Consider the following 18,139-nt stretch of genomic DNA (forward strand, 5'->3'; position numbering starts at 1 on the left):
CATCTACAGTAGGCATGCAAATATAAAACCGGGTCCAGATTTTCGAACTGAACTGAACAGAGGTTTTCTTCTAAATTTACCTAACCGGGTCTAAAATATACCCAAATTTTCAGTATATTTTTTGTTTCATATTTTAAAATCTAAAATACCGAATAACTAGATGTTTTGCCCATGTCCGGCCTTGGGCTAAAGCCCATAAAGCAAAGGCTTTGGGCGCCAAGGTTTAACAAAAGGTTAGGGACGCCAAGTACAATCTTACTCCCTTGGTATAGTGGCTTTTGTTCCTGGAATTTAGTCCATCAGTTGTTCTGTTCGAACAAGTTCTTGCCTATTTTTTCTTTATTTTTATTTTTGTAATGATATGACAAGACAAATTCTTTTCTTAGGGTAATCATAACAAATGACATGTGATCTTTAAGATACGATGGATTTGTAAAAGATCTTAATTTCTTCCATTTCAGATAGTTTGTTTTTTTTTTAATTATATTTCCATTTGTCCACTCAATTATTTTTACTTTATATAAAGTATACAATTTCAAATAAAACTGGATAAACTAATAGTTGTTAATTATGTTTTAACGATCTGTTTGTTTTAGTTTTCAATATCTTATTTTGTTAAAAAAAATCAGTCTTTGCTAATTTAATTATTGTTGTCCACTGGACATTTTATTCTTTTTTTAGTATTTTTAAACTAAAATCTATAAAAATAAACTATGTTATATCATGTGTGAATGAGTACATACTTTGTAAAAAATAATTATTCAAAATTAATAAAAAAAATTAGAAAATGAAAAGAATCAATTCAAAAATGCTTTTATTTTTATGTAAATTATTTTTCTAAAGAAAATAAAAGTTGATAATATCTTGCATAATTTTCTTTTGAAACTAAATCAAAGATGCATAATTTTTTCTAACAAACTTAAAATATAAAATAAATAAATATAGTTAAAGGGCATTATTTTTTAATGCGCTTTAGGCACCATTCAAGTCCGGACCGGCACTGGTTTTACCCACACATGCGGGCATAATCATCTTACGAATACTTATTATTTTATGTCTTATTAATCCAAAAATCGGCAATATAAACTAATTTTTAATTATAAACTGTTTTATATCTTAGTTTTTTTAACTTTATAAGAAAAAGTATTGTTTTCAGATAACAACACAATATATATAAAAAATTTCTTAATTTTTAAATATATTTTCATAATTTTATTATATTAGTTTATAATTAATTATTTAATATAACATATAAATTTATTATTATTAAAATAAAATGTGTGTTTTATTATATATAAAATTCATTACGGGTTTTGTGAAAATTAATAAATACTCAGTTAAAAGCTAATAATAAGTCAATGACCTATATAAAAGCTTAAAACCTAATAAAATATGACAAATAAGAAAATAAGAATTTTAATATAACATATAGATTTAAATATTATTAAATCAAAATTCGTTTTTAATTATATATAAAATTCATTACGGATATTGTTTTTAAATTAATAAATTAGTGATTCAGCTAAAAATTATTAATAAATCAGTGACTAAGCTAAAACCTAATAAAAACATGACAAATAAGCAAAATTGATTAAAATCATGTAAAACAAGATAAATAAGCAAAATTGAAATAATTATATAAATTAATAAATTATATTATATAAATTAATAAATTATAGACTCAACTAAAAACTATTGATAAATTAATGACTTAGCTTAAACCTAATTAAAACATGACAAATAAGCTAAATCACCTAAAATCATGAAAATCATGACAAATAAGCTAAATCACTTTATAAATAATAGTATAGATTGAGCTGAGCTGAATATGTTACTTTGGCTAGTTTTAGAATAATTTTGAAGACCAAATTACCCACACAAATAAAAACTAAAAACATGAAAACCCGTTTTATAATATATGTTACAACTATACTAGCCTTATTCCATCAAATTGGTTTTGAATGGATCGGTTTATGTTACAAATATACTATACTGGTCCATACCATTATATATGAATTACTATGTCCTACACACTGAAAGTTTTATTGGAATCACTGTTTCACGTTACTAATATTCGAGAAAGAAAGATCATATCATCATCTTTGTCATGGACCATGGGTTTACATTGAGTGGCAGTGACATGACAATAAGCGGAGGAGTTCAAAGCCTCTTTTGTGCAGGATATTTGAGGAGATCGAGTCGGAGTATGTGTGAATCCAAAAGACTCCCACAATAGAGATATTTCCCAATCTTTACTCCACTGGTTACGTGAGAGTGTTTAGGATCATGGTACAACGCGATGGGCTTCCCATCCAGATCCACCTGCAAAACGCCAGCATTCTCCATAATGGTGTTGAAGCCGTACTTAGCCGCGAGGGCTTGAAGTTTCCTTATGAAAGGGTATCTAAACGAGAGCTTCCACAAAGTTGTTACTCCCTGATTTTTATTTTCAAAACAATTAGGAAAAAAATGATGATACCAAAGCTGAATCTTGTAGGAAGGCAAAAATCTTGATTGAAAATCATAATGTTGAAAATTTCAAATTGTGTATATAGTACCGAAGGCATTGCAATCCAGTAATGACCATCTCCATCGTACCGGATGTTATCTGGATAACCTGGTAAGCTTTCAATAAACACCTCAACACGCTCCTCATTGATGTAATACTTGCTGCATCTTCTTCTGAGAACAACAAGAACACAAGTTGAGATGAGTATTTATTTCACAGAGAAGAGATTACAGAGTTGAGAGAGAGAGAGACAGGACAAGGGGGTTTCGCAGAAGACGAGATGGGTTTGGTCAGGAGACATAGAGACACCATTAGAGAAGTATCGGTCTCTAAGTAGGACACGTGTGGTTCGTGTAATGGGGTCAAAGCTCATGAGTCGACCATGTGGTTTGCCTTCCCATATATCAAACGCAAAGTGATGGAGGTTGTATTTGTAAGAAGCATCTGTGAAATACAAAACGCCGTTATCTCTAACGGCGACTGCATCAGTGAGCTTGAACTTCACTCCTTCCGCTTCATCTGTGACAACCCATCCTCTCACTAGGAACCTAGGTTCACAGCGCTGCAGCGCACCGACCCCAACCCCTCCATTATGAGTCCTCTCTGACTCCATAATTAGGTTGTTGGTGAGACTCGAACCCAGGTCCTCACCCTTTAACAACACTCCTCCAGGATGAGTTGTCACCAATTGATCTGCAGTTCAATTGGTGACAGCTTGTCCTGTGGGAATGCTGTTAAAGGGTGAGGTCATGGGTTCGAGGCTCACCAACAACCTAATTATGGAGTTAGAGAGAACTCATAATAGAGGGGTTGGGGTCGGTGCGCTGCAGCGCTGTGAGCCTAGGGCCCATGGGCGGGTAGTTCCACGGGGCGGATTGTCACATCATCCGTCAACAACTCTGTCTTCTTCCCGTCATCGCTTATATTCAACAGCCTCTACACGCACGCACAAAATTCGTCACGTCATTCAGACACAGTGGCTAAGCCAGGTTATAAGGTGTGGGGGCACGTGCACCTAAATTTATATTAACATTCAAAATTATGTATGTAAAAACATTAAAATTTTGTTAAGCCAAAGTTCAAAAAAAAACATATGGTAAAATCTGCTTGTGCACCATTATTTTCCCATGTTCCATCCTTTTCATATGCATTTTTATTTTTATTTTATCAATAGTGTACCTATTAATTAAATAGTCTAAATTCACCCTGTTCGGACATTAAAAATAAACACGACAACTAAACCTTGTATGCGTCTGCTACAATTACTTCACCGTGTAGTCCAAAAGCGAGGCCGAGTGGTCTACCGCCGGTATTGACCCAGTCCTCTACTACAGAGTCATTAGCTGACTCGAAAGCCTTGACTCGTTTCACCCATCCATCAACACAACCAGTATAGATGAGTCCCGAGTCTCTGTGGTAGGCGATATCCTCGGGGCTGTTGAGAAGCCCAGCACCGATAAACTCAGCTCCGGTTAGAAACTGGTTGTTGATAAGCGGTGGGATAGAGTCAGTGGAGTATACTAATGCATCGGAAGGAAGAGGAGCTGGGTCAAACGTGTCGAACCGGTAGAGAACGATGGAAGCGAGGAGGGCGACGATGGCGGAGAATAAGAGAAAACGTAGGGAGAAGAAGAGAGGCATTATGAGAATGGATTGGGGTTTGTGGAAAATGTTGAACAACTCCAAACTTTCTAGTTATAAAAGAACTACACGTTACAGTTGATGTGGCAATCATCTTGTTATATAAAGTTTGGTTGTTCAAAATTGCTAATTAACATGATCTTGACACATAGTAATTATATATTTTAAGATTGTGACATGTGTTAATCTATCTCATAATTAATTATATATTTATATTAAGATATTAACAAAAACGAATTTTATTAAAAAGTAATTAAAATATTATTAAATAGTAATTTTCCTTTTTTAAAATCCTAATCAAAAGTTAATCGCAAAAAACTATTTGATAATATTTTTTCTTGTAATATTATGACATGTGTTTAAATATATAATTATTACACATATATATAATAAGATAATAAAAACGAATTTTGATAAAAAAATTTATTATATAAAGCTTGGTTTTTCAAAGTTGCTAATTATATATATATGACTTATCATATCTCCCTTATAAGCACGCAACCGCGCGGATCTTTGTTTTTATTTATTTTTATATACATATTTTGTTTTCAATTCTAAATTGGTATATATTATAATATGTGTTTATCAATTTTTAAAACATAATAAGTTTACGGTATATTTTTTCATTGAATAGATTATTTTAAACTTTTACATGTATTTGTATCTTCTACTATATATATATTTTTGGATTATTATTTCATTATTAAAATCGTAACTATGTATATAAAGATTAGTAAAATATTTTTTATTGTCATATTCAAAGATATTGTCACATTTCACAAATTTAGAATTTTTTTAAAAAATTAAACTTTTCGCTTCATAGATTTATATTATTGAGTAAATAATTAAACATTTAGTTTTTGTTTAATTTTAAAATAGACTATACAGTTTAAAATTTGTTTTCATTGGTCTAAGGTAGTAAAGATTAATCATTGTTAGATAATATGATTTTTGTTATTTTAATTTTTTTTTATAATTTTAAAAGTTAACATCGATAAATATTTAAATATTTAACATATGGAGGTTTAGTATTTCAACATTAAATTATATCTATTTAATTATACTATCTATAAATCTAATTGATCATCTATTATTTAAATCCAATTACTGATAGTCTAATAAAAATATCGGGTATGCCCAAAATTTAAATGATAAAATTAGAAATTAAATGTAACATGACTTTTTATGAATAGATCCATTAGGTTTATTTTTTAAAAAAATCACACATTAATCAAGTTTGTGACTTTTATTTTAATATACAAGATAGATACTAAGTTAAGATTTCTCTTAATAAAATAACTTTCTTAAGGGTACAACATCTTTCTCTCCGCGGTTATCTTGGGAAGCTGTCCATAACAAAAGACAAAAAAGTGAATAACGAATGGATAAAACCCTTGTTCGGAAACTCGTTAGGCGCTACGCGTGCGGCACATCCGGGCCTAGCGATTTATTAGAAAATCGGGAAAATTCGGGGAGTACGCGGGGCAGAATTTTTTGTACTTTTATATGTATAATACCTTATTTATATGTATAATACTATGTATTTATGTATATAATACATGTTTATGTATAAAATATATATGGTACTAAAATTATACATTTGTAAATACATACCAAATTAGATCACAAACATATAATTATATCTATCACAATTTAAATATAGTAATACAAGATATAAAAAACTTAGATTTCTAATAAAAAGTTTTAGTGGCAAAGTTTTTAAACAAAAGAAAAACAAATTGCTACATAAATATATAGCATATCGAAAAGCCCAACAATAATTCACAAAGTTGTTAAATTTGAAACATAGTAAAATATAAAGACTTCGAAAGCCCAACAAAAAGTCCACTAAAATATTAAATGAAAGACACAAGTGTATCTCAAAAACATCCCACATCGATACATCGGGAAAGCAATGAACGTGTACCGACACTATATATAATCATGATCTCCCCCTTTGTTGAAGTCACTCAGCAACAATTTAATTTGGGCTCACTTTTTGTTGGGCCTAACTTTTAAAAGTTAAATAAATCGGTTATTAATCGGGTTAATGGCGCCTAATGTGATTAAGCGGCCGATTATTAAACCGGCGATTTTTTTTACCGAATTGGCCTTAATCGAAACGCTAGGCTTGCGAGTAGCGTTTACGCGGGCGCGTTTGCGGCTACGCGGACGCGTTTTAGAACAAGGGATAAAACTAGAACAATGAGATTAAACAAAAAGCGTTGTACTCTGAAATGGTCAGCGAGAAATGTGCCCATGTCTCTATCTAGCTCTGGTCCTCTGAAATTGGTTTAACGTTCATAACATAGCATATAAAAGAGCCTTCAAGGCTTTCTTCATCTCCATGTCTATGCATGCCAGGCTTAATAATTTTATGGACATTCGGACAAAAAAATTTTGGACCTCTAAATTAATATTTATTTAACTTTTAAAATATTTTTTTAAAAAATATTATAAAAAATATTTTACAAGGTGTATGATGAAAAAAAAAAATTCATATAGAATATTTTTGAAAATTCGGCAAAAAAAAAACACAAACTTTGCACGAATTATCAAAAAAAAATCTGTACTCGAGCTTGGCCAAAAAAATACTTTACTTTTGTTGACTTTTTTAGTTTATAAGCAACTTAGATTGACTGACCATATTACACACCGTGAACCCACAGTTAAGGCAACGTTAACTAGACGTTAAATGTTGGCGTTAAGTGAAACGATGTCGTTTTCAAATGAGATGAAACGACGTCGTTTTATATGATTTTAAAATAAAAAGAAGTAGATCATTGATTTCGAACTCAAGTTGGTTGGAACAAATAGCAAGGCATTTTACTATTGAGCTACTGACACTTTCAGTGAGGTTACAAACACATTTAATTTTATTTGGTAATGATTGAATCTAAAAACAAATCTCTACAAACTTAAAAAGATCTTTAAAATTCCAAAAATATAAAATGTTCAAGAAAAAGTAATATTAAAATTAAATTATAAATATTTTTGATTGTTAAAAATGAAAAAATTCCAAAATAATTTTAAAAATAAAATTCCAAAAATAATTTAAAAATTCAAAGAAAATGCAAAAATTAAAGTTACAATTATCAGCTAAAAATTAAAATCGCACTCATAATGGGTACAATATTTATTTTAAGCATTTTAATTTAATTTTAATAAGTGAGTTTCTTTTTATGTGTGTATAATTAATTTCAACTTTTAGCAATTGTTTTTAAAAAAAATGAAATTCCAAAAAAATTAAAAATTCCAAAATAATTTTAAAAATAAAATTCCAAAAAATTTAAAAATTCAAAGAAAATGCAAAAAAATAAAAGTTACAATTATCAGCTAAAAATTAAAATCGCACTCATAATGGGTACAATATTTATTTTAAGCATTTTAATTTAATTTTAATATGTGTGTATCTTTTTATGTGTATATAATTAATTTCAACTTTTAGCAATTGTTTTTTAAAAAAATAAAACTTTTGGAAGATTTCTGATATTTTAAAGAAAAAATAAAATTTTATTTTTAGTTTTAGTTTCGAAATTAATTTTATAAAAAATTTCTATATTTTTTAATCTTTTGGAATTTTAAAGATCTTTATAAGTTTTCAGAGAATTTTTTTATATTCAATGAGTACCAAATAAAATGAAATGTATTAGTAACTCCATTGAAAGGGTCACTAGCCTAGTGATAAAATACCTTGTCTTTTGATCCAATCAACCTGGGTTCGAAACCAAAGATCTTTATACGTCGTTTCACTTAACGCCAATATTTAACGATATTAAATTTTTCTGTTAAATTTTTCTGTCAACCCGCCCCGCGGGTCGACTCATTTTTTTTATTCAAAACTTCGACCCGCATGACCCGCAAAGAAAGATTCACATACCCTCACCCGCCCCGCCCAAGTTTGCGGGTAACCCGCAGGACCCGCGGATAATATAAATTTTAATAAAATAATTATTTTAATTATAGTTAATTATATAATACTTATTTTCTAATAAATAATAAAATTATATATTATTTTCTGAATTTATAGTATTTTATATATTTTTTACGAAAATATATATTATTTTTCGAATTTTTTTTTTTTTTATTTTTTTATTTTTTGCGGGTTAGCGGGTACCCGCGATTCAAAATCGATCGATCCGCATCCGCTCCGCATAGAATCGACTCGATCCACACCCGTACCTGCATGTTGAATTTTTCGAATTGGCCGACCCGCACCCGCCTCGCAGCAGATCAAACGGAGCAGGACCCACAGATAAAAACTAAAATTTTCAGCTCTAGTAAAATACCTTGTCATTTAACCTAATCAACATGGGTTCGAAACTAGGGATCTACTTAGTTTTGTTTTCAAATGAAATGACGTCATTTCACTTAATGTCAACATTTAACGACATTAAATTTTTGCCGAATTCCCGAATATTTTTGGATATTTTAAACTTAATCCTCGCTTCCCACCGCTCAAGCTGAACATTCTCTTGACGTGTCAACCACATTACTAGACAGTTGCGATGCAGCGAGAAACCTAATCCTCACTCTCAGGGAGCATCTCCTCAACCTTCAATCTTTACTTAGGAGACAAGGAAAATCCATAGAAAGTTTAGATCAAAGGGTTCTTCCTCTTCAGAAGGAAGATCAAGCAAGAGACTAGCAAGCTTCTACTTGGCCTGAAGAAGCTGGATGACTCTGAGATGACCGCCTTGGCCATTTCCCCCCTTTCGATAGCTGTTCATGTTGCTGTGCACAACAACGTTGATGAAGACAGTTCAAGTTTGCTAAGACGCCGGCCCCATATATACATCGTTACACGCAACAGCTCAAGTTTGCTAACACGCCGGCCCCATTCCAATTTTATATTGTACTTATTTAATCATAAGGACTATAACAGGTTCTACTATAAACAACTGTAACAGGTTCTACAAAAAAAAAAAATAACGAGTTTATTTTTCTTGTATAGCCTGGTTTGCATTTTTGTTTTCCTAAGACAGTAACTGATAATAAATCTAGACAGCAAGCAAATTTCAATACAATATTATACTCCTATTTCATTTGTTCCCCTTCATTGTATGTGATAATTAAGATTTTCATATTTATAAATATTTCAATGGTTTATCAAGATTCATTGTAGCTTTTGTTAATATATTCTTTTAGTTAATTTATCTAAAAAGAAACAGAACTTATATGGATAAGAATAAAACTAATACAAATAACATTTTGTGAACAAACAATAATTACAGTGCCAGTGCATGGTTTTTATATAAATCACATTTCATAATTAAGTAAAGACTGGCTCATATACCATTGGTTTTGGTTTTGTAATACATAAAGAAAACATGAATGGATGAACAGAAAGGGCTTCTTCACACCTTTTATAATTCTCTCTATAATATACTATTTTTTTTTTTAACCTGAGGGTATCCCGGACCTATAGAAGGACCCAGACTAATTTCCAAAGGAAGGTGCAGCCTACGGATAGACTCTCTCTCCAAGTATGCAAATGGGCCCTAAATCATCTATAATATACTATTTTGATAACTAATATCTTGTTAGATGCTTTGTTGAATCAAGAGAAGAAAGGAAAAGACAAAGAAGAGAAAGTTATGGAGACTTGGAGAGGCGGCAAATAGAAGTGAGGTGATGGGGACAATGGCTCACCAATTATGGCAATGGTGGCACCATCATTACACAACATGACAAAACAAACAAACAAAACAAAATAAGATTGCGAATGAAAGAAACAAGTGTAATGCAGCATCACAACAGTAGTTGCTATTATTATGTAACGGAGGGCCCATCCAAGAGTAACGTAACTTCACATGGCTGATGGGCCAAATCTTTCCATGTTCATCACAACATAGTTCCTTTAAACCAACTTCTTCTATATGTTTAACAACAATAAAAACTTCTTGCATACATCTGACGTGTTTGTTGGATTGGTTATTAGTTTATTACTATAGGTTAAATATGTAAAGAAAAAGAAAGATTGATTGGATAATCGTGTGTAGGTTATTTTGTACGTAGAACCAACAACTGGATTAAGTTGGGTGATACATGCATACGATAGAAATATCTCAAAAGGAAATATCTCAAAGGAAATATCTCAAATGAAATATCTCAAAATGAAATATCTATTATGCAAACCTGAAAACATATCCAAAGGCACGGGAAGATATTACATGAGAAGCCTTTTCGATAAAGATGAAAAGCGTAATAGTTTTTGATAGATATTTGAATAAATATCTAAAGAGATGAGAGAATCAGTTTGCAGGCTGTACTTTGATAGTAACGAGTCACGTTCATGAATTCAAACTAGGTAAGGAAAGGAAGGCGGTGCGATTGTAATTGATTAATTATTATTACAACCAGGTAGTATCGTTTCCTCTGGAAGTTTTAACAAGACACTCGTGCACACGGACCCGTATATAGTATTATTCAACCACCAGCTTTTCTAAAGCATTATCAGTTTAATTATTTTGGTGTTTAGATTATGTTGAATTCCTCTGATCACACAAATATGAGAAAATATATGCCACTAATTAAGTAACATACAATCCATATATTCATGCACACGATGGTGTTTATCAATAGGGTCGGCTCTGAGATAAAACTCGAAAAGCACCCGGTTTAAGCGCTAAATTTTGTAAGAAAAAAAATTATATAGAAGTTTTAAGATATCAATTTTTTTGGTGTAATAATTTATGGCCAAAAATAATTTTTTTTTTTTGCTTTAGGCGTCTAAATACACATGACCAGACATGTTTATCAACACCCAAAGTTGGAGTCATGACACAATATTTTGATTCTTTTAATAAAAGATCTAAGTTGGCACCTCAACTATCTTTTTTACATAAAAGAGAGATAATATTAGCTATGAACCTACTTAAACATGAAATTAGCAAATTAGGTAGATGTGGAACTAAATTTTATAATTAACTGAGAGAGACATAAAAAGAAAGAACATTAAGTAGGCTTTGATTGAACAAATCAACTTTGTCCCCTTCACGTGTCTTTTACATTCACAAGTCTAAATACTATTTCATTTGACCTATCTGTCCCTAGTCTATATATATTCAACTTCAGCTTCTTTCTAGCTAAAGCTTCTCTCTATTTTCATCTTCAATGGCTGCCTCCTACCACGTTCGATCTTCTAGCTTACCATCTCGGCTACACTCAAGTGGTCTCAGTCATATCCAACTCCTCCTCAAGAAGCTACCTACAGATAATAATAATAACAGCCTCTCACTTCTGTCACAGCTTTACCACTCCGTCTCTCATCTCTTCAACGAATCACCTTCTTCATTACTACTCCCTCATCACTCCTTCTTTACTCATCTTCTTGATCTATCCCTTGTACACCTTGACTTGTGTTCCAAGCTAAGAGACATCACTTGCCGCATCAAGGACTCTCTCCGTGACCTCCGTTCTGCTTTCAGACGGAGGAGACACGGTGGAGATTCCACCATCCGCCGCCACGTTATATCCTTTATCCGCTCCAGGAAAGCGGTTCACAAGGATCTAGCTAAGCTACTCTTGTTGCTGAAACATGCCGATCACTCCTACTCAGGGCCAACTCATCATTTGATCACACTGCTCCGACAAGTTTGTTCCCAGACATGTCTTTCTTTTAGGACAGTCTTGCTGTCGTTATCCACATCAGTACCAAAGCCTAGGCCTTCTAAGTGGGCTTTAGTTACCAAACTGGTGATCAAGAACGTTACTAATACAGGTGCTCAAGTTCAGACAGGACACAGAAACGAGTACCAGTTGATGGATGAAGAACTACAAAGATTCTGCACGGCGAAAGAGATAAAGAAGGAAAGAATCAAGTCACTGAACACAAGCTTAGATAAAGTCGATATTGTAGCTGAAGATCTGGAGGAGACGCTTGAAAGCTTGTACAGGCGTATGATCCAAGCTAGAGTCTCTCTTTTGAACATAGTCTCTTTGAATATATGATTAGTTTTTATTTTTATTCACTGGAGTCCATGTGTATATATGTATACAACTTCACTCATATTTTAAGACAAAACATGTTACCTTCACTGATCAAACCCCCAAAAAAGAAAAAAAAAACTTAGCAACAGCGACATTTCAGCATATCTAAGCAAGTGTAGGATCTTGATCTATCCTCAAGTTCGTAGGCAGTGGGCAACGAGTCTAGAGTATCGTTGCCGCAACAGACGTTGTATAGATTCCTCTTGATTCCTCTGCTAAAAGGATGCACTCGTTCCGGCATATTCCTAACAAAAACATTAATAAGCTAACCAATGTAAACAACCGAGCAACAGTCACGTTTCAACATTTATACAAAGAAACTAGGTTCTCTCTAAAGTAACTTGATTACTATAGAAAATGAGTTGAGATACCTCATGTATGGAATACGTTTTCGTCTCACAAGTTCATAAGTGCTTTGATTCGTCAGAATGAGGTAGCTGCAGGAAGCCAACGTAAGCAATTAGAAGAAAACGTATAAGTATCAGGAAGATGTGAATACACACACACCTGTGAAAAAGCAAAAGAAGCAGCACAAATATCAAGGAGATCACCAATACGACAAGGAGTAGTATGATAATTGCATTCTTCCACCTGTTCACATTAATTCATGTTTCAACGCATTAGGATCTGCTTACAACTAGGCCAAAACACGAGAAGTAGATGAAAAAAAGGTATTAATACCAAGGCTTGGCTACGTTAGTCAGGAAGTCAATGTACATGATGAGTGTCCAGATGGATAGAGCACTCTCTTCACATATGTACCACCTGAGATCATGGAAACAAAACAAAACATCAAACTTAAATAACAGTCCAGCTTTGGTACCTCTTAACATGAACAGAGTGCAACTTGAGCTTTTTGTAGGGCTTCTTTACCAGAATTTAGAATGGTTCTTCTGGCCAACACAAGTTCCCAACCAAACACAGTGATGATCAAACTGAAGAACACATCGATCACAGTCATGACAATGCTTGGCTCGCGGAGGCTGCAAAACATTTAGGAAGAAAAAAAAACAAGTTGAGCAACTATAATAGGCCAAATGAAACATAAGGAGATTGAAATGTTTTTACCTGCTCCACATGGCAATACCCGCATGTCAAATTTCTGCAACAATTCAGTATCAGTAACACTCCTTCCTACTAATAAATAGTAATAGGTACCTTAAAGAGGTTCCAGGAGGGTACAAGTCCATAACCATCTTCTGCCAGGAACTTGGAGTCCTTCTGCCACCTGATGCTGATTCTCCTTCGACAGTAATCACTACGCTCCCAGTTTTTCTGGAAGCATGTTGTATGCCTTCGCTTAAATAATGACATAACGAAAAAGTATAAACACAACAACAAGAGTGTGTGACACACAGACAGAAGCTGAAGTTTCTTAGTGGACGAGAAGGATAATAATAACACGTCTTACAAAGATGTGGTAGGTGCGTTTCTGTACATTATTGCATTGGTTTCGTCAACATCCCTCATTGCATCAATAACATACCTAGAAGACAAAACTTTTAGTACCACAGGGACAGTGCTAAAACAAATGAATATATATATATATATATATAGTTTCGATTACCCAGGCGAAGAGCCAGAAGTGACGAAATACTGGACAAGTGTGGCAGAGAAGAAGAAGAAGTAAGAGGACATGTACCTGAAAAGAAAACAGAAAAAAAAGAGATCTTTAGAGGTGATTGAGTAAGCGAAAGGAGATGAGGAAGTACCATGGATGTAGCCTAGTTTTCTCGATGAATTGAGCATCGCAAACGAGAAGGAAGCCGATGAAGACGAGGTGGAGAGCAACTAGTGCCAATTTCAGAAACAGAGAAGATCTTCCTACTGCAAACAACCAATTTGGGTTTAGTGAATCACAACTTAAGATAGGAGACATTATAATTAGGGGTTACCAGGATCAGAGAGGCAAGGAAGGTTCAGGAGAAGACGGTCCCTGGTTCGAATAACAGGACAGCAAACGCCCATGGTTGACTCTCTCTCTCTCTCTCAGGCAAACATTGGAAGAGAGAGAGACAGGGAGAATCGCGCACCAAGACAGAATAAGATGCAATCTTGAAGACTTGCTGTCCAAACTCGACAGAGCGAGTAGAGATTATTAGTTGGCCATTGCCTGAATTTCTCTTGAGCCGCAAACAAGACGATGGAGATGAAAACAGATTGTGTTTGAACATCTTACTTTAGTTGGGCCTATTTTTGAAAATTAGGCCCATATAGAAAACTTGGAAAGCTATGGGCCTTTAGATTTAGTTATTTATGCAAAATGGTTCCGAGAAGCCGATTTCAACTTGGGGAGGATGAACGGACTTGAAATCCAAATCTAGCGGCCAGACAACTTATCAAAACGATACGACGGTTTCCTAATTATGTTCTGATGGTTGAGTTAGAGTCTGTTGAGTCTAAATTTCAACTGGACTGAGAACAAATATATGGAATATATAAAAAAAAAACTCTACTTATGATCAAGTGATTTTTGAGACAAAGTTAATAGTATCGTATTTATAGTTTTCAATCGATCTAAAGAAATCTTCTGTTGAGTTAAGACAATTAAATAAAATATAAAAGATGAAAGTGTTATTTATAGAAACTATTTCTCTTCCTCTTGTTCGAAGAGAGTATTTATAGTTGTAAATCTCCCTTCCTTTATTTTGTTGGCATTTATTATATAGATTTATTAAAAATATATAAAAGGAAAAAAGTACTAAAATACATATAAAATAAATCTATTTTTTGTTTGTTTTAGACTTTAGAGCCTATGATAATACTGAGCTGGGTTTCGTCCAATCTATTTGCGTATCATTTCCATGTCTATTAAATACTCGAAAATAAGAACAATGAATTTTCTTTAAAGTGTTTTAATTTAATTAGTTTGAAATATAAGCATTAGCACTTGGATTTCTGCCTAAGTACTCAGTATTAAAATAATTAAAAAATTTAAAATATATTTTTCTAAACTCCAATAAAATTATGAGATTCAAAAATATGTGTCACTTTGTGAGTTGTTTATATATATTTAAATTTACTTATATAAAAATTCGTCGAATTTAAATTGATGCTCTATTTTGTATTTGAAATATTGTTTTTTTTTACATTTTGATAAATGCATTTTAGTTAAAAACTAAAATATAAATTGAAATATATAAAAAAATTGATGGTAAACTTTACTGGAAAATATAAAAAAACTTTAACGTGATTAAAAACAAAATAATAAATAAAGTATATAATGATCGTCTTCAACTCCGGTTCAAGTCAAAAATCTAAAGAAGCTTCCTTCCTTTATTTTGTTGACAGGACTATTAAGTAAATGTAAAAAGAAGACCAAACACTTTTCTTGTCTTCAAAAGTAGTAAACAAAAGGCAAACATAATCAAGTAGAAACTAGAAAGAAACGAGCATGCGAGCACGTTCGTTCGTTAAGAATCTTAAGATAAACAAATAAAAATGGAGAGCACATCATCTCGTTCCCTTAAAGCCAACGTCTTCACTTTTATTTACTGTTTACGTTTCCTTCTCCACGTTTCTGTTTATTAAAACAAAACCAAAGCAGAAGACAAGGCTTTCCCAACATGGCCAACCCAAAAGATTGTAAGGAGGAAACTTCTTAGCCGATCTCACAGAAATATCACAACTAAAAAAGACATTGCCGCCATTAAAATCCAAGCTTACTACAGAGCTCACCTGCTAAGAGATAAACACATTTCAATTCGAAACCTTGTTTTAAGTTTTTCTTTTGGGTGCAAATGTTAAATCCTTTGTTTAAAGTTGACCATTGCTAGTGGTGTAGGGAAGGAGAGCGTTTAGAGCACTCAAAGAGGCGGTGGCGAAAGGAGTGGTTGTGAGGAGACAAGCTGCCTAGAATAGCCTCATCTTATATGCATGCTCGTGCTCGTCAGATTCTCTCCCATTAATTCCCATGAACTAACTCTAAAGTTTGCCATTGTTTCTAATTCTACCTCTCCTGTGCTTGTGACATCTACATAACACCATTGTGCTTTTAAGCAAACTCACCGGCCGCTTTGTGACTTTTGTATATGTAACTAGTTAACCCTAATAACCTGCAACTTTACTCATAAACAACATCATCAGTCTAGCTGACATTCTCTCAACTTATTTCATGGAAAGTAGTAAGAAATATACATTCTAAAAGGATCCATAGATTATATAAAGCAAAGCGAATCACAAGCAGTGGAAGAGATTTATACTTGGGACCGAAGCTAGGGGTACCTTGGATGGGAAGAAAGGGTAAGGCTTCCATGGAGAGACACTATATTATCTGGTAGTTGACTTGAATCTAAAGAATCTGAAAGTTATAAGCAAGATCAGTTACCTTTATAGAGTTTGCATCAATAAAACCATCAACAGAGTTTCTCCATTTTCAACACACATAAGCAAAACTCAATTAATATAAGAGGTAGATGATCTACAAGAAACAAAAACAGAGGTAGATCTACGAGAGAGCACTGAGATATTGGCGCGGCTCAATCAGATATCAAAGAGAATGCATATATGGTTCAAGAAGATCTGAATGAACCAGGCCAATATCAAAGGGGACTCTTTCGTGCTGGTTGAGAGGAAGCCTATAGATGAAAATAAAGAAAGATGGACAGTGTGAGGGGAAGTGTGAGGAGAAAGTGAGAATGTCTGTGGTGGGAGTTATAAAGGAGAGAGGGAATTAAATTAGGGGTATGATGAGAGAAGGCAATGGAAGGTATGGAGCATTAAAACCACATCTACTACCAATGCACAAAAGCTAGGTCACCACCCTCTTCACTCTCTCTCTCTTTACTCTCTCTCCTTATTTTAACTTCCATTACACATGTATCCATCGATTCAAACTAAACTGGCTATGCAATGAGAACCAAAACTCCTTTGTCTGTTCCTATGCCTTTCCTTCTTGAGGTTCATAACATTTTTAAAAATAATATATACTATAACCAAAAAAGATTGGAGGAAGAAGTTAAAACAACATCGAAGATGCTCTCTATAATAAATATGAGGGAATCTCGCAGAAGGAGATGGGGACACTGGCCGCCTGCAACTATTAATGGTCTTACTGCTTTCTCTCTCTCTATCTTTCTGCTTTTGAAAACCTCAAGCCAGTCATGAACCCTAATGACCGCTCTCTCTCTCTCTCTCTCTCTCTCTCTCCCCATTGAAGATTCTCAAGTGAAACCTTTTAATGCCACATTGTAACACCAGAGCTTAGTAAAAACCAGATTCTTTTTTTTTGTCTGGTTAGTATGGGTGGGAAGCGAAGAACTATTGCACACCCATATGTATTTACTTCTCTCTGGCTGCATTAACCTTCTCCGGTCCACCACCATTGCCATAAATTCATGCACAACACACGTTACCTCTCTTTTTACCCAAATATATTTCTTAAATACTTTCAAAATATATCAAAACTCTTAACTGTACCAGATCTCTTGCTCTACAGACAGATTATCAACATGCTTCATTCTTTCTTTAATATCAGTGTCTCATTAAAATAACACTAAGCAACTAAATGGGAAAATAATATGTAAAGAAATTAAATTATAATAATACTCACGTTTGAGTTCAACCTTTCTCTCTAGTCTCTACATGGCTGCAAAATATGATCTACAGTGTTGACTAGGTTTCTGCAAATCACACTTAAAATCCTCACTACTTTATTTTGAGTTCAGATATAAGCATCAAGTCTTCAACTTAGGGTCAGCCTCCTTTGTTGAATTACCCTGGATGGAAAAGTAAGAATCAGAAACAATTAAGATTTTGAATAAGTACTTTCAGAGTAAATTGACAAAAACGTGCAACATGCATGGCGTCTTATGGTAGTCATATAATGGCGTGGAATGTTTACTATTTTCTCAACGGCAACAGACACTTCCGTCTCCAGCAAGGTTTACATTAAAGATGGCGTGGATTGCATTGTAAATTATTAATTATCAAATAAACTTCAAGCCTGTTAACAAGTGAAAACTAAGGTGATGAGAGTCATGAGACACTTGTTTTAAA

General features: G+C 33.2%; 3 protein-coding genes across 6 annotated transcripts; 1 reads left to right on the forward strand and 2 right to left on the reverse strand.

Annotated features, from left to right (window-relative positions):
- Positions 1-437: 437 nt before the first annotated feature.
- LOC103872391 (protein STRICTOSIDINE SYNTHASE-LIKE 5) lies at positions 438-4,857 on the reverse strand. Its single transcript, XM_018653290.2, has 5 exons — positions 3,752-4,857; positions 3,397-3,445; positions 2,767-3,028; positions 2,559-2,682; positions 438-2,436 (listed from the first exon to the last, which is right to left on the reverse strand). Exons 1-5 carry the CDS (start codon positions 4,148-4,150, stop codon positions 2,161-2,163), a joined length of 1,110 nt encoding a protein of 369 aa, XP_018508806.1. The 5' UTR covers positions 4,151-4,857; the 3' UTR covers positions 438-2,160.
- Positions 4,858-10,484: 5,627 nt separating this feature from the next.
- Positions 10,485-12,189, forward strand: LOC103872413. Its single transcript, XM_009150812.3, has one exon. It carries the CDS (start codon positions 11,267-11,269, stop codon positions 12,101-12,103), a length of 837 nt encoding a protein of 278 aa, XP_009149060.1. The 5' UTR covers positions 10,485-11,266; the 3' UTR covers positions 12,104-12,189.
- LOC103872397 (protein S-acyltransferase 10) lies at positions 12,099-18,084 on the reverse strand. 4 transcript variants are annotated; one of them, XM_009150801.3, is made up of 11 exons: positions 14,038-18,084; positions 13,855-13,969; positions 13,710-13,784; positions 13,554-13,628; positions 13,301-13,417; positions 13,211-13,244; positions 13,016-13,125; positions 12,824-12,907; positions 12,650-12,733; positions 12,514-12,579; positions 12,099-12,387 (listed from the first exon to the last, which is right to left on the reverse strand). In XM_009150801.3, exons 1-11 carry the CDS (start codon positions 14,108-14,110, stop codon positions 12,222-12,224), a joined length of 999 nt encoding a protein of 332 aa, XP_009149049.1. In that variant the 5' UTR covers positions 14,111-18,084; the 3' UTR covers positions 12,099-12,221. The 4 variants fall into 4 exon arrangements, with proteins under 4 accessions (XP_009149049.1, XP_009149040.1, XP_033145629.1 ...); XM_009150792.3 differs by having other exon boundaries at positions 13,301-13,441; XM_033289738.1 differs by lacking the exon at positions 14,038-18,084 and having other exon boundaries at positions 13,710-13,812.
- Positions 18,085-18,139: the final 55 nt, after the last annotated feature.

This window comes from Brassica rapa, chromosome A01, assembly GCF_000309985.2.
Source record: "Brassica rapa cultivar Chiifu-401-42 chromosome A01, CAAS_Brap_v3.01, whole genome shotgun sequence".
Classification (NCBI taxonomy): domain Eukaryota; kingdom Viridiplantae; phylum Streptophyta; class Magnoliopsida; order Brassicales; family Brassicaceae; genus Brassica; species Brassica rapa.

Bases quoted from the DNA above. Each gene is read 5' to 3' on its own strand.
- LOC103872391 (XM_018653290.2), bottom strand. From the start codon at position 4,150: ATGCCTCTCTTCTTCTCCCTACGTTTTCTCTTATTCTCCGCCATCGTC. The intron at 3,446-3,751 runs GTTTAGTTGTCG...GCGTGCGTGTAG, and splicing joins TTGTAGCAGACGCATACAAG to AGGCTGTTGAATATAAGCGA. The intron at 2,683-2,766 runs GTCCTGTCTCTC...TGTTGTTCTCAG, and splicing joins GTCTTCTGCGAAACCCCCTT to AAGAAGATGCAGCAAGTATT.
- LOC103872413 (XM_009150812.3), top strand. From the start codon at position 11,267: ATGGCTGCCTCCTACCACGTTCGATCTTCTAGCTTACCATCTCGGCTA.
- LOC103872397 (XM_009150792.3), bottom strand. From the start codon at position 14,110: ATGGGCGTTTGCTGTCCTGTTATTCGAACCAGGGACCGTCTTCTCCTG. The intron at 13,126-13,210 runs GTAAAAACATTT...AATGTTTTGCAG, and splicing joins GGTATTGCCATGTGGAGCAG to CCTCCGCGAGCCAAGCATTG. The intron at 12,908-13,015 runs GTAAAGAAGCCC...CCATGATCTCAG, and splicing joins AAGAACCATTCTAAATTCTG to GTGGTACATATGTGAAGAGA.